Source organism: Bos javanicus, chromosome 11, assembly GCF_032452875.1.
Source record: "Bos javanicus breed banteng chromosome 11, ARS-OSU_banteng_1.0, whole genome shotgun sequence".
NCBI lineage: Eukaryota > Metazoa > Chordata > Mammalia > Artiodactyla > Bovidae > Bos > Bos javanicus.
The window spans coordinates 99,785,570-99,795,900 of NC_083878.1; the positions used below are offsets into that span (position 1 = coordinate 99,785,570).

General features: G+C 58.3%; 1 protein-coding gene across 2 annotated transcripts; it reads right to left on the reverse strand.

Annotated features, from left to right (window-relative positions):
• Nucleotides 1-1,147: 1,147 nt before the first annotated feature.
• ASB6 (ankyrin repeat and SOCS box containing 6) lies at nt 1,148-6,507 on the reverse strand. 2 transcript variants are annotated; one of them, XM_061433827.1, is made up of 6 exons: nt 6,248-6,507; nt 5,012-5,193; nt 3,953-4,059; nt 3,749-3,857; nt 2,724-2,810; nt 1,148-2,497 (listed from the first exon to the last, which is right to left on the reverse strand). In XM_061433827.1, the coding sequence occupies exons 1-6, from the start codon at nt 6,358-6,360 to the stop codon at nt 1,956-1,958; spliced, it is 1,140 nt and encodes a 379-aa protein (XP_061289811.1). In that variant the 5' UTR covers nt 6,361-6,507; the 3' UTR covers nt 1,148-1,955. The 2 variants fall into 2 exon arrangements, with proteins under 2 accessions (XP_061289811.1, XP_061289809.1); XM_061433825.1 differs by having other exon boundaries at nt 1,148-2,623; nt 6,248-6,506.
• Between the last annotated feature and the right edge of the window lie 3,824 nt (nt 6,508-10,331).

The window sequence follows — 10,331 nt, forward strand, 5'->3', positions numbered from 1 at the left end:
TGTCCACGTTCCTGGTGCTAGTGGGGGATGGGGGCGTGTCCACGTTCCTGGTGCTGGTGGGGGATGGGGCCGTGTCCACGTTCCTGGTGCTGGTGGGGATGGGGCATGTCCACGTTCCTGGTGCTGGTGGGGATGGGGCATGTCCACGTTCCTGGTGCTGGTGGGGGATGGGGCCGTGTCCACGTTCCTGGTGCTGGTGGGGATGGGGCATGTCCACGTTCCTGGTGCTCGTGGGGGCTGGGGCATGTCCACGTTCCTGGTGCTGGTGGGGATGGGGGCATGTCCACGTTCCTGGTGCTCAGGGATGGGGCATGTCCACGTCCCTGGTGCTGGTGGGAATGGGGCATGTCCACGTTCCTGGTGCTGGTGGGGATGGGGCATGTCCACGTCCCTGGTGCTGGTGGGGATGGGGCATGTCCACGTCCCTGGTGCTGGTGGGGATGGGGCATGTCCACGTTCCTGGTGCTGGTGGGGATGGGGCATGTCCACGTTCCTGGTGCTGGTGGGGATGGGGCATGTCCACGTTCCTGGTGCTCAGGGATTGGGCATGTCCACGTTCCTGGTGCTGGTGGGGGATGGGGGCATGTCCACGTTCCTGGTGCTCGTGGGGGCTGGGGCATGTCCACGTTCCTGGTGCTCGTGGGAGCTGGGGCGTGTCCACGTTCCTGGTGCTCGTGGGGGCTGGGGCGTGTCCACGTTCCTGGTGCTCGTGGGGGATGGGGGCGTGTCCACGTTCCTGGTGCTGGTGGGGGGTGGGGGCGTGTCCACGTTGCTGGTGCTCGTGGGGGGTGGGGGCGTGTCCACGTTCCTGGTGCTGGTGGGGATGGGGCCCTGGCGTCCTAACTTGATGGTCACTGCAGCCTGTGGCAAGGGGAGAGGCCAGGGTGTCACTCCTGGCTGTGCCTGTGGCTCCTCCTTGGGGGGCATTTTCAGTCAAAAATAAAAGGGTGAAGCCTATACTGGAGAGGCCCTCGCCTGTCTGGAGTGGTGCTTGTCTTTACTGGGACAACCGTGTGGAGCGGTTTGCAAACTGCTCTAAGCGCGGCATCTTGTGCCTGCCGCCCCTCCCTCCCGGCTGCTGTGGGATCCTTTACCCTGAATTCAGGGAAGGTGGTGGGCGTGTATGTGTGAATGTTACACAAGGACCTTTAAGGCCAAGAGAAATCAGTTTAATTTATAAATATATCCTTTAGTCCCCTCAGCTTATCTCCAAGGCTGTTACACAATTCACAGTAACCACCCTGTGGGACCCGCAGGCGGCCTGGTGAGGGCTCAACACAGGGCGGAGGTTGGCTTTCAGCCTTGGTAGCTTTTCCCATCAGATGAGCCCTCACGACATAAGACATTTCAGAAAGACAGCCCATGGTCATGCATGATTGCTTTTTAGAAGGCTTGGTCCCCAAACCCCAGGTTTGGCACAAACAGCTGCCACCAGAGCACAGCCCTGCCCCTTGGTAGGCGGGGTGCTGGGTGGCTTGCCCCAGAGCTATAGAAGCTGGCCAGAGTTAGCTCAGCTCTCTCCCTACCTGCCCCGAAGCACTTATGTTTTTGACAGAATCTTGAGTGAAGAGTCAAGGGTCTCGGCTGGGCTGCACCCCACAGGCCCCTCCGGGCGTCTCCACGCGGGCCGAGCCGGCTTCCTCAGGAGGGCGCAGGCGTGGAGCCCCCTTGCTTCTCTCAGTGCTCGGCACTCCCTCCCATCAGGAGGGTCTGTGCTTGTCCTAAACCCTGTCCCTGGTTCCACTGTGGGCCGAGGCTTGGAGTCGCTCCCAGGGGAAGCGGGGGCAGTCTCCCTGCAGAGAGAGGCCTTCCCCCGCTGGAGCGCTTGCGGCCACCTGGCTCCACCCTGCACCTTCTGACAGGCGGATCCAAGGCCCTCCCCTCGGGCTGCCCTGGTACTTGAATCACCCACAGGCCGACGGGGCTGCCCAGACCCCGCCCCGCAGCCCGGACGGTCAGAGGTCGTCCTCGACGGCGCCACTGTGCTCGCTGAGGAGGTACCACTTGAGCCTGTCGGGCAGAGGCAGGGCCTTGACCTTGGCGTCCACGGGCCACGGCTGAAGGCAGAGGCGGATGCACACGCGGCACAGGTGCTTGAGGGGCGGCGGGTAGCTCTCCAGCTGCCTCAGGGAGGAGTGCAGGGCCTGGATCTTGTCCGCCAGGCTGCCCACGGGGTGGATGTCGAAGCTCTCGGGCAGCCGCAGCTTCTGGGAGCTGGTCACCATGAGGTCCAGCACGGTCTCGGCCTTGCGCAGCAGGTCCGCGTGGCTCTCGTCCTCCGCGCAGCCCGGGTGGGAGCAGAGCCTCTCGAAGACGATGTGGAAGCCGGACCAGCAGGACGCGCCGTGCAGGGAGCAGTTGTAGGCGGCTCCCGACTCCAGCAGGAAGCGCAGCAGGGGGAAGTGGAGCTTGAAGCTCTTGAGGCAGATGTGCGTGAGGGACTCGTGGGCCGGGCACTCGCTGGGGTCGGCGCCGTGGGCCAGCAGCAGCTGCGTGACTTGGAAGCAAAAGCGATTGATCAGCTGGGCCTCCTCTTTGTCGCCTCCCACCGTCTCGCCCAGCAGGAAGATGATGCAGGTGAACACTGTGTCCCCGTCTTTGGTCGTGGCCTTGACGTCCGCCCCTAGGAGAGCCAGGAGGGGGAAGAAGGTGGGAGGAGGCCTTCGGCCAGCGGAGCCGCGCCTCACGGGCCAGGGGGAGCCGCGTGGAAGGGCGGGGCTCACCTCCTTCCAGCAGGAGCCGGATGTTCTCGGTGTTGTGGACCTGCACCCCGTCACTGCTGGCCAGAGCGTGGAGCAGGGCCGTCTTACCTAGAGGGGGAGAGCTGGTGAGGCGGGGAGTGGGGGCTGGGGAAGCAGAGGTCAGGCTGGACGGCCTGGGGGTGGGAGAGGAAATACCCTCAGGTCCAGATACTGAAGGCTAAAAACAACTGACCTGGGGGATTTCCCTGTGGCCTAGTGACTGGGACTCTGTGCACCCAATGCTGGGGGTCTGGGTTTGGTTCTGGGTCAGGGAACTAGATCCCATGTGCAACAACTCAGACCCGGTGCAGCCAGATGAAAAAAAAAAAAAACACCAAAACTGGTGGCTCAGTGGTAAAGAATCCACCTCAGTGCAGGAGACACAGGTTTGATCCCTGGTCTGGAAGATCCCATATCCGCAGAGCAACTAAGACCGTGCTGGAGAGCCCGGGAGCCACAGCTCCTGAGTCCACATGCTCTAGGGCCAGTGTTCCACAAGAGAAGCCTCCGAAATGGAAAGCCTGCACACCGCAACCGGAAAGTCGCCCCCACTCGCCAACTAGACAGACGTCCACATACCAACAAAGACCCGGCACAGCCAAAAACAAAACACCAAACTGACCTCTCAGCCACGGCTGAGGGTGACAAGTTTCTGGCCGTTTTCTCTCCACCGACACAAACACTGGACCAGAAGGGCCAGGAGAAGGAGGATTTTTCTGGACCCTGAAATGCTACCTGAGACCCAGCCTAGGTGGAAGGAAGCCCCATCACTCAGGAGCTGAGCACACAGGTCCAGCTCCTGCAGACGTCCTCGTGGGGCCAAGATGCACTGCCTCCCGAGCCTCTGTGAGTCAGCAGAAGACACCAGCGCGCACCAGCCATGCTCTGCCATCAGACGGGCTGCCTCCAGCCTGCCTGCCGAGCCGTCACCCCCGCACGCCCGGGGTTACCTCACAAGGCAGTCTATCCTGCCCCAGCCCATCCTGCTTTTCTCCAGGAGCACCCACCATGCTTGTCGGCCGCATTGACGTCTGCTCCGAGGTCCAGGAGGCGTTGCAGGCAGGGCAGGCGCTCCGGCTCCTCGCTGGCCAGGTCCAGGGGGCTGCTCTCGTGGATCTGAGCCGAGAAAGCACAGCCAGGTTGGCCCTGGGGCCTGTGAGCGGCTCAGGGCCCCGGCCACATCCCTCCTTCAGAGCAGGGCTGGCTCTTACCCGGTCCCTCCGGTTGATGTCGGCCCCATGGCGCACCAGCAGCTCCACCATGTCAGGCTGGTTTCGCAGGACGGCGATATGCAGTGCCGTGTAGTAGGTGACAGGGTCTGAAGGCGCAGACACAGGTCACATCAGTCCTGCCCATCAGCACATTCTCACAGGATCCCAGGACGAGCCTGGCAGCCCAGCCCCAACACTCCAACCCAAGGGCTCCTGGCACCATGAGAGGTCAAGACACAGCTGTCCTCGTTGGATGCTAGGGTGCTCGGAGTCAGGCCTAAGTTCGGGTACTGGGGAGGCATTCCAATGAACGGACAAGTACTTAATCTGGGTTTTAGTCCCTTTTGTAAAATATGACCTAAAACAAAGCTGTGGGGAGGAACACCCACAAATGCTCAAAGCTGGGTCTCCCAAGTGACTGACTGCAGAATGCCTCCCCCAGCTCCTTGACCTCCCAGGAGCCCAGCAGCCTCTGAGCCTGTCCTCCAAAAGGGAGGAGATACGCCTGGCACGTCCTGTATCAGCACAAAAACCCCCATTTGGGAACAAGTCAGTCCCGAGTGTCTCCTGGCTGACCTTGTCTCCCGCCCCAGCCCCCCACCCAGGGCAAAACAAAGAGGGAAGGAAGATGGCTCCCTCAGCACCTCCCGGGCACACCAGCCGGACGCCAACACCGTCAGTCTGTGATTTATGCCCAGTGTCTTATCTGTTTCCCCCCTCTCCCCGTGGCTCAGAACCAGCGGCAGAAAATTACTTTCCCTTAGCTCTGGGCACAGCGCCAGCAGCCCCATTTTCGCATTAATGGAAGCAAGGACTTAGCTGGGAGCTGGAGGAAAGTTTGCTAAGTCAATCGCCTGACAGGAGCAGTGACAAACCTGTTCCGAGCAGAGGCGGTTAAGGGCCTCTGGGAAACCTGCAGGCTGGGAGGCCACCCAGTGCGGGCTTCCTCGGGCATCACCCCTGAGACAGATGAGGGCAGAGCCTGGAGGCTTGACCACCCCCCCCCCCAGGCCACACCTAAGCCATCTGTCCACCCCAGCCCTCCAGGCTCCGGAGGACCTTCAAAGTTGAGGTTGGCTCCATTCCGCAGGAGCACGGCGGCTGCGCGTGTCAGCCCCAGCTCGGCCATCTTCAGCAGGGCGTTGCTCACGCCTTCCTGGTAAAATGGAGAGTGGGCTTTTCTCTCCAGCAGCTCGGTGAGAACAAGGATGCGGCTCTCCTCGCTGGTGGCATAACTGGGCCTGGGGCAGGAGAGAGGACCAGCTGAGGGTGGGACAAGCTGGCTTGGCACCCTGCGGGTAGGTGGCCTTTGGTCTCCTGCAGTCACCCCCCACTTCGCCCCCACCCCCACCCCAGGCAGGGCCCTGGCTCCATGGGGGCAGAAAGTCTCTTCCGAAAAGGGTGGGAGAAAGGACCAAGCAAGATCTTTTCAATGGAGCAGACTCCTCAGGTTTGCTGAGAAAGGATTGGGGCTGTCATCAACCTCCTTCCAAGTTACCCATACAACCTGGCCCCTGGCTTGGGTACAAAGCCTCATACACCTGCGCTGTCAGCACTGAAGGGAACCCTTGCGGCCAAGGGCAAGAACCAGACACCGACTGACCCGGGGCTGCAGAAGGTGCTGCACCCCAGCTCAGGCCATCCCGCAGCCAGGGCGGTCAGCAGACCTCCCGAAGCCCGATCACACTCAGAGACGTTCGGTCCACCGAAGGCAGAGGGACCCAGAAAGCCCTTTGCTCCACAGCCCCAACCCGCCTACCCCCCTCGCCAATTCCAACTGATGCCCGAAACACACCCCCGATCCCCCTCTCCTCGGCTCTTTTCTCCGCTCCACGTAAGGCAGTATATACCACTTTAATCACTGTCAGCCTCTCCTCTCTGGGAGCACGATCACCACGAAGGCTGAGAGTTTTAGCTCGCCAATGTAGCCTCTAAACGATGCTTTCTGAACAGCCTTCCCACAGGTTCATGTATGACAGACCCGCACCTGTCTATACCAAACGGGAAACTCGGGGCTACAGAAAGCTCATCCCGCGCCGCGTTTACCGATTACACCCCGCCCCTCTGCAACTCCAGGTAGAAGGCACAGGACAGGCAGGGCGCAGGGTGGGGCGCTGAGGCAGAGGCCCTGCCGCCACCCCGCCCCACGGCCCTCCCTGAGCGGGCCGCGGCCGCCTCCACCCATCCCCGCCCGCCCTCGGTCTCATCTGACAGATGAGGACACCGCCCGCCATATTTATGGCGACAAGGAAAGGGGTGCCGCGCCGGTCTGAGGCGGGGGAGGGCGCGAGTTACCCGTCCAGGGGCTCCTGCCGCTCGGGGTCCTGGATGCCCAAGGAGCCCAGGATAGCATCCACGAGCGGCTGGTACTCGAAGATAATCCTCCGGAAGCCATGCAGGAACGGCATGACGGCGGCCGCACCTTCCACCGAGGCGGAGACGCCGACTGGGGTGCGTCGCGGGGCCCGCAGTCCTGACCAGGTTCGGCCACTCGCTAGGTCCAGTCCCCCGCCCCGCGCCCGGCTCGGTGCACCGCCCAACCCGGGGCTACGCGCCGGAAGTCATCCGCGCGCTTCCGGCCCGCTCAGGCCCCGGGGAAGGGACCGGGCGGCGGCGACAGCGCCCTCTGCGGGTTCGGAGGATCGCGGTGCGATTGGGTGAGCAAGCTCGGGGTGTCTTGTGGGGGCAGCCCGCAGGACTGGAGGGCGCAGACCCGCAGCCAAGTCCGATCCCAGCCCTAGGCCCGCAAACTCCTTTCCCGGCCCGACCCGGCTCCGCCTTGCTATCCCGCTCGCGGCCGCTGGGCGCCGTCCGAGCTCCGCCCATTGAGCGAGTACACACCGGGCGGATCCTTGCCCAGCTCCCAGGAAGGCTGGACCCCCGGTGCCCCCGACTTGGGTGGGAGTTGGGTCGGACCACGGTTGGGCCTGGCTTTCACCTTGTCCCCACGCTGACTGGACTACACCCACCCCGACGGGCGATGAGGACGATTCCTTAGCCCTTGCAGCCTACTGGGGCTTCTTCCACTTTCTGCCTTGATGGACTCAATGAACTTCACTTTCTTCATCTGTAAAATGGGGATAATCAAACCCACGCAAGATCTTGGGTCAAGAGCTCTGTTACTGTCAGTCGAATCTAACAGGAAGGAGCCCAAGGCTGGGGCCACTTTTCTAGGGAGTAGCATCTGGCCTTGGGCCTCGCGTTCAAACGTCCACAACCTTGAGGCCCACGGTGGAGCCCTGATGTCTTCGTGATTCTGGAAAGCCCGTCGTGCAGGGGTGCACCAGTCCCAGCCGCTCAGGTGGCAGCCTTGGTCTCCCATCGCCCCCCACCCTCCACCACGTGGGCTTGGGAGTCTCTCCCACCTGACACGTGTCAGGGACAAGTCTTGTTGAAGGAAGTGGAAAACGTTTAGAGATGAATTTAAAGACAATCCCATGTGCCTACGATTAAACATTAAAAAATGGGTAGAGTAGGGCTCCCCAATCCCGCCCCGACCCCGTCCACCAAGAAAAACCCAATCCAAAGCCTTCCAGGTCCAGCTATGGGGACCCAGCAGGGTCCAGTATGCAGCAAGGGCTGGACAATTGCTTGCTTATAATTCTTCAGTTTATAAGGTTGTTGTGCAGATCAAGGGATGAATCTTTAAAATCCCCATCAGGTCTCAGAAGACCTAATTTTGCTTCCCCCTCCATTGCCTAAAGGAGCAAGAAAAGTGGTAGGGGCATCAGCAGGGAATCTGCCTGTAATTCAGGAAACCTGGGTTCAATCCCTGGGTCGGGAAGATCCCCTGGAAGAGGAAATGACAACCCACTCCAGTATTCTTGCCTGGAGAATTCCACGGACAGAGGAGCCTGGCTGACTACAGTCCATGGGGTCACAAAAAGTTGGACACGACTAAGCGACTAACACACACACACACACACACACACACACACACACACACACGCGGCAAGCTTGCCAGAAGGGGCTCCAGACTACAAAGTCCCTCATTTCCAGCACACGTCTGCCTTGGTTCTCACTCCAGGAAGAAGTATCTTCTCCTTAAGTGAAACTGGGAAATTTATTTTACTCACACAGAAGCGGAGATTTCCAGCTTGTCTTGTAAGAGCAGAAGACTGGACACTTGGGCCCAAATTCCTACCTGGCAACAAGATCCCTCTGGATGGGGCCCTTGCTCTGGTGTACCTCAGTCTCCGCAGGAGTTCCCTTGGGGGTCTGGGAATGCCTGCCCCTTTTTGAAGGATTCACACCCCACCCGTCAATTGATCCCGGGGCCCTGAATGGCACAGGCACCCCCAGGTGACCCCTGGGTTTCACAGTGATCCCGAGTCACTTGCTCCATGGCACAGGTGAGGGGCCTAAGGGGCCTGGAGAAGGCTAGAGCACGTGGTCAGTAACGACAGGCGGCCCATCTTCTAGACCATTCTATAGGGTCCAGGGCAGAACTGGGAGGGGTGGACACAGCCTGGCCCAAGGCCAGCCTCAACCCTGGCTTCATTCATTCCTTGAGACTGTGAGAACAAAGCACCAGGAACTGGGTGGCTTAAAACAACAGAAATCTGTTCTCTCTCAGTCCTGGGAGCCAGAACTCTGACCTCAAAGTGTCAGCAGGACCATGCTCCCTCTGAAGACAATAGAGAAGGTTTTTAGCATCTCTGGGCATGGCTTGTGTTGGTCTCTGCCTGGACATGGAACAACAGACTGGTTCCAAATAGGTAAAGGAGTACATCAAGGCTGTACATTGTCACCCTGCTTATTTAACTTACATGCAGAGTACATCATGAGAAATGCTGGGCTGGAGGAAGCACAAGTTGGAATCAAGATTGCTGAGAGAAATATCAATAACCTCAGATAGGCAGATGACACCACCCTTATGGCAGAAAGTGAAGAACTAAAGAGCCTCTTGATGAAAGTGAAAGAGGAGAGTGAAAAAGTTGGCTTAAAGCTCAACATTCAGAAAACTAAGATCATGGCATCAGGTCCCATAAATTCATTGCAAATAGATGGGGAAACAGTGGAAACAGTGACAGACTTTATTTTGGGGGGCTCCAGAATCACTGCAGATGGTGACTGCAGCCATGAAATTAAAAGATGCTTACTCCTTGGAAGAAAAGTTATGACCAGCCTAGACAGCATATTCAAAAGCAGAGATACTACTTTGCCAACAAAGGTCCATCTAGTCAAGGCTATGGTTTTTCCAGTGGTCATGTATGGATGTGAGAGTTGGACTATAAAGAAAGCTGAGTGCCAAAGAATTGATGCTTTTGAACTGTGGTGTTGAAGAAGACTCTTGAGAGTCCGTTGGACTGCAAGGAGATCCAACCAGTCCATCCTAAAGGAAATCAGTCCTGACTATTCATTGGAAGGACTGATGTTGAAGCTGAAACCAATACTCTGGCCACCTGATGCAAAGACCTGACTCATTGGAAAAGACCCTGATGCTGGGAAAGATTGAAGGCAGGAGGAGAAGGGGACAACAGAGGATGAGATGGTTGGATGGCATCACTGACTCAATGGACATGAATTTGAGTAAACTCCGGGAGTTGGTGATGGACAGGGAGGCCTGACGTGCTGCTGTCCATGGGTTCTCGAAGAGTCGGACACGACCGAGTGACTGGACTGAATTGATCTCTGCCTGCCTCTGTCTTCATGTGGCTTTCTTTCCTACATCTGTGTCTGTGTCCAGATCTCCCTGTCCTTTCTAAATGGCACCAGTCACTGGATTGAGGGCCCACCCTAATCCAGTATGAATTCACTTTAACTTGATTACATTTGCAAAAACCTTATTTCCAAATAAGACCACGGTCATAGGTTCCTCAGGATTAGGATTTAAAATATCTCCTTGGAGGATACACAGCCACTCCAGTGGATGACCCCAGGCATGGCCCTTCTGGACGCCAGGCCTCAGTTTCCCCCCCTGTAACTCAAAGGCCTTTGGCTCTGACAGAGTTGGAGCCAATGAAGAGATCCTTGATGTCGCCAATGGGCTCTAAAAGAACAATTGTCTAGTGATTAGAACAGTAACAATCCCAAGTTAACTTTTATTTACTGAGCCCATTCTATAGTAACGTTTGACATACTTATCTTAATATACCCTCCTGAAGGGGGTGACAGGGGATGAGATGATTGGATGGCATCACTGACTCAATGGATATGAATTTCAACAAATGCTGGGAGATAGTGAAGGACAGGGAAGCCTGGCGTGCTGCAGCCCATGAGGTTTCAAAGAGTCAGATGTGACTTAGAGACTGAACAGCAATAAGTAGGTGTTGGTATTACACCCTTTTCAACAAGGAAACTGAGGCTCAGAGAGGTTTGAGTGCTTGTCCAATGTTGCACAGCTGGGCTGGGTCATTAACCCAAGTTTGGGGGTCTC